Source organism: Natrix helvetica (assembly GCF_964273705.1).
Source record: "Natrix helvetica genome assembly, chromosome: 5".
NCBI lineage: Eukaryota > Metazoa > Chordata > Lepidosauria > Squamata > Natricidae > Natrix > Natrix helvetica.
Window position 1 is genome coordinate 44,322,604 of NC_138551.1, and position 4,957 is coordinate 44,327,560.

Consider the following 4,957-nt stretch of genomic DNA (forward strand, 5'->3'; position numbering starts at 1 on the left):
AGCAAGGTGAGCAGAATTCACCCAGAGGTTCTCCTTCACTGACATTGATTCAGACACCAGTTAGCTCAATTCATTACAACTGTGCAGGAGAACTTGTCAGTGGATTATGCCCAGATTTTAAAACTCTCCAATCCTGTTTTAGGTTCTTGACGTTGCCTTACTTATGTGTAGAGCTTCTGTTATGAGGGACCAATAGCTCAAGACCTTGGCAAGTCAAAGGAAACCTTTAAGTTTTCAACTTCCTTGCAGTCCATAAAGCTTTTATGTGAAACTTCATAAGAACTGGAATGGGATTCACACAACATAGTTGACCCGGTTGCACGACAGATTGTCTTTATTCAAAATGCCTTTTTTTTTTGTTCAACAAATGAACAGAACTGACGAGGTAAAATCCTTTTGGATACATTGTCTCCCCCATACACTTTAAACCATATTTAGTTTATCACCATGTTACTCTTTTTTTAAATTATTTTTATTCTCTTTTTATTAAAAACAAAACAAAACCCACAGTCTGATGTCATAGCTGACATTCTGTCTAAAGTAAACTTAGGCCTACTTGCACTTATTCACACAAATCGAAGGACTATCTGTTTAAAATTAAACAAATTAAACTATCATATCAGGTTTGAAATATAAAACTTTTAACCCCTCTTTAATAACTCTAAAGAGCTGTTGTGTTATTTTAATCTTTCTGACATGAAAAGCAATGTTATCTATTAGTGCTGGATGATAAAATATAGATATATAGAATATATATATATATATGTATATAACACAGCTAAGTCTTGATTTTAATGTGCAAAGGAAAAAAGGTAGGGTATCATTAGGTTAGAGCAGTTCTGGGGTTTTAAAAATTAAAGTCTGAATAACATTCAATCATACAAACTCATTAACATTAATAAATAAATAAAAATCAAAAGTATCGCTGTTGACCTTTAGCCAAAAGGGCAGTTAAAAGTTTGACACATATACAAGTTGTACAAGTTTTGGGCCAATCTGAGCCCCAAGTGCAGAAAGCAAGGAAAGAAAGTTTTCTGTAAAGACTGAGAGTTTTTTTGGATTTTGGATTCTAAGGTTTTGGTGTCCCTACCACCACCCCACCTGAAGAGTCTCAGAGTCTTTGCCCCGGTGGAAGAGATTCCCCAGGGCATCTTTCCACGCTCAAGTGGCGGATTTCAGTTAGGCGGATTGTTTGTTTCTGGAGTTCGGTATGGTATATGCACAACGATCGGCTTCCGATTTCTTCCTTTGACCAGTCTCGCTGGCCCCATACAGATTCCAGTCGCCTGCAATGTGTGGGACTGCCAGTGGGAGTTTGGTTTGTGTGTTACATGGCTGCAGCGTGCGCTGAAGAATAGGGGTCTATTCCAGTCTTGGTCATGCCCGGGAATAATATGTAGGCAACAGGAGGCTGCAAACTGGACGCAGACCAAGCCGTACAGTTACAAGGCACCACGTAGCCTGGGTTGGTTGGCGACGGGTGAGTGTGAGTGTGCTGGCTCGGGCAACTCAAGGTGCCAAAAGCCCCATTCTGGTATCCCAAGGTTGAGGCGTAGGGCAGAGTGCTGGTAGCTAAGGTGTGGGGCACCTCGGTCATCTTCTGGATGGCGCTGGAGCTGAACTGGCTGGGGTCAAGTAAAGAGTAAGGTGCGGAGGTGGGGGGCAAGAAGGCCCTCGCCTTCTCCGGGGAGCCGAGCAAAGAGTCTGTGGCTGCCACGGGGAGCCCTGCCGCCTTGAGGGGGTCGGTATCCCCGAGGTAAGGCAAAGGGAAGACATACCTGTCCTTCTTGAGCAAGTTCTTAGGCTTGCGGCGGGGCCGGTACTTGTAGTCGGGATGCTCCTTCATGTGCTGGGCGCGCAGCCTCTTGGCTTCGTCTATGTAAGGGCGTTTCTCGGCCTCGGACAACAGCTTCCACTCGGCCCCGAGGCGCTTGCTAATCTCCGAATTGTGCATTTTAGGGTTCTCCTGGGCCATCTTCCGACGCTGCCCCCGGGACCAAACCATAAAGGCATTCATGGGGCGCTTGATGTGATCCGAAGGCTTGGACATGGTGCTGCAGGGACCGTCTGGCGCCTCCAGGAGCAGCCGTCGTCCGCCGGTACGCCGTACGTTCGCCGGCTCCGCTTCCCCGCCTGCCTTCCAGCCAAGGCCGCCACCGACGCCGCCTCCCTCTCAGCTGATCATACCAGTTCTCCCAGCAATCCAGTCCCCCGCCGAGGTGCCCCGAGGGACAGTGAGCCCAAGTCGGAGGCGGGCAGCAACGGAGTGGCCGGGGCCTCGCCCGGAGTGGCGCGCCTTCACGCTGGGGATCCCCTCGATGTTGCAGGAGTTCCGGTGCCGCGACGGCGGGGCGCGAAAGGCGGCACCGAGAAGGCAAGCGGAGGAGTGGAAGCCGAAAGCCGACGCTTGGAAGGCGAGCCCGCTTCGGACGGCGCGCAAGCTGACAGAGCTGCGAGCGGGGCGTTCACTCTCCCCACCCGGTGGCCCAATCAGCGGCCGGCAAACGGGAGCTGGGGGGCGGTGGGGGGAAGGCTACCTTCGGAAAGGCGAGGAACGAAAAAGAGGCGGGGGGGAGGGAATGGGGGGGGCGAAGGGAGAAGAAATCACTAAAGACTCGGGATTAAAGGAGCCGCTTTTGTTCGACGGCGCACTAATAGCGGCAGCCAATAAAACGCCTCACGCCCCCTCGTTTGGGGGCGGAGTAGGAGGGGAAAAACGCCGGGGTTGCGAGTGGGGGCGGAGGGAGACGAAAGGGCTGGATTCTAATCCTCTCCTTTCTTGCGGAGGGGGGGGGGGGAGAGCAAGCCAGTCGTTTTCTCAATTGGGGCAGCGCACGAGTCAAGGGCAAAGGCGCACCGCTTTTCCTTCTCGTCTTCTTTTTCCCCGATCCAGCCGGGCTGAAAGGAGGGGGGGGAGTCTAAGTGCTTGTCAACTGGGGGACAACAGGAAGCACGAGGGGCGTCGAAAGTGAGAGCGAACGAAGAGAAGCGAGCAGCCCCCCTCATTCTCCTTCCCTCCCTCCTTTCTCTTCCAGTCTCTTTTTCTCCCCGAGACATCTAGAGTTCGGGCCGGACGGAACCTGGCGAACGTGATAGACCAGGCAGGGCTGGGCTGGGTGGGAAGCAAACGCGGCGACTCTTCCTTCCTTCGGAGAGCTCAGACAAACGGCAAGCGGAGAGAGAACAGGGGGCTATATTTCCCTTCCTCCTCCCGCTTCGTCCGAAGAATTTGCTACCTTCTTGGAGGGCCAAGAAGGGAACCCACAAAAAATCCAGTCCCGGCTCAAAGGAAGGCTGCGAAAATGAGGAAGATGCTTCTGTGGCGGGTTTCTTCTAAGTTGCCCCCATTTCAAGAGCTGAGCCCACTTTTTTTCTCCCCCCCCGTCCTGGGGTCTTATTGTTATTTTCAAGCTATTAAAGATCGGCTTCTAAGAAAAACGAAATCCCCATAGGAGCCCTTTCTCCCTTTCACGCCTGTTTTCTTTGAATAATTGCTGCCTAACGCAAAATGCCCTTTGGGCTTGGGGGGAAAATATTTATTAAATGGAAACCATTTCCCTGGAATCCCCGAAGAGGCCGAGTTCTTTTAAGGGCGTATTGGCTTTGTGCACCTGCTTAGTTTTAAACTGGTCCAACGGCACCCTTTTCTCCTCTTTTTACCCTTAAAGGGATTCTTTCCAATAATCATCAGAACACAGGCTCCAGTTGGCTCTCTCGGTTTTTTTTTTAATAGACGGCTTTGTAACACCCCACCCCCCAAATGGGCGATGCTGCATTTCCCAATTAAAAGAGAAGAGGGGTTTGGTAGGTATTTGATGAATTGAGCCATCTCCACATTCTTTATTTCGATTAAGTTGGGCGTATAACATACACAACTCAGACTCAGTATACTCAGTGTCCATACTCAGTGTCCTAGCCTCCTGCATACGGTTATAAGGAAACCTTATGATCCGGGTAGCAGGTAAGGAAAGAGATGGCTAGTCTGCTTTCCTTTCCTTCCCTTTTGATTATCAGGAGAAGGAACCAAATTTTGCGGTTTCTCCCCGCTTCCCTAACCTCTCCTGCCGCCGAACTTCACCCTCTCTCGGCCCCCTGGATTTGGCAGGACTTGGGCTTTCTTCTGAGTCGGGATCCAGACCGACACCCCCAGGCGCCGCCTGCCAAAAAAAACAACAAAAAAAACAGCTGCTTCTCTAACTCCTTTCGGGAGCCCGGCGGTCCTTTCGGGAGCCCCGCGGTCTTTCGTCTTCTTTGAAGTTCTGGTCTTAAGACAACCCAAATTCCCGTTTAAGGGGCCCGGCAAATAAGCGCCGCGGTCGTTCTCAGCGCTTAGCAGTCGAGAAGGTAAATAGATTGATTGGAAAGAGTTGCAAACCACTAGTCATTTTTCAGCCAGATGCATTTTTCGTCTCTGCCCGGGGCGCTCAGTGCTGGCTCCCCAAGGTATATTTAGAGGTTACATACGTACGCCAGACAAACGCCTGGTTCATGCATATGAAAAGAAGTCGCGCTTTGCAAGGTACCGGTATGTATGGAAGCGGTGTGCCTGTGCACCTCCAACAGAATTTCTTCGATTCTTTTTCGTTTGGGCTGCGTTTCCTCCACTCTACCCATCTAAGTGGGTGGAGTGGAGGGTAGTATTCCGGCCTCAAACAATAACATCCCCAATTTTGATTTGACCCCCCAAGGACAGCTGTCGATTGTGTCCCTGGATGTCCCTGGAACTGAATTCTCTTGATAGGGCAACTTAACAATGTTAAAAGATGGCTTTCTTTTCGCTTGTATGCCTGTTTTGAGTGGGTGTTAGGAACCACGGGGTTTGTGTGTGTGTGTGCACTTTTTCTAAATGCAAGTGGGAACCTGGCTTGAAATTCTTGCCTCCAAACCGGAAAAGCTTCGTCTTGTCTCCCTGTAGCGATACACGCCCATACATACATTTTCCAAACACACCATAAAG

General features: G+C 50.3%; 1 protein-coding gene across 1 annotated transcript; it reads right to left on the reverse strand.

The window, feature by feature from the left end:
• Positions 1–317: 317 nt before the first annotated feature.
• Positions 318–2,447, reverse strand: SOX14 (SRY-box transcription factor 14). The gene has a single exon (XM_081956603.1). It carries the CDS (start codon positions 2,048–2,050, stop codon positions 1,328–1,330), a length of 723 nt encoding a protein of 240 aa, XP_081812729.1. The 5' UTR covers positions 2,051–2,447; the 3' UTR covers positions 318–1,327.
• Positions 2,448–4,957: the final 2,510 nt, after the last annotated feature.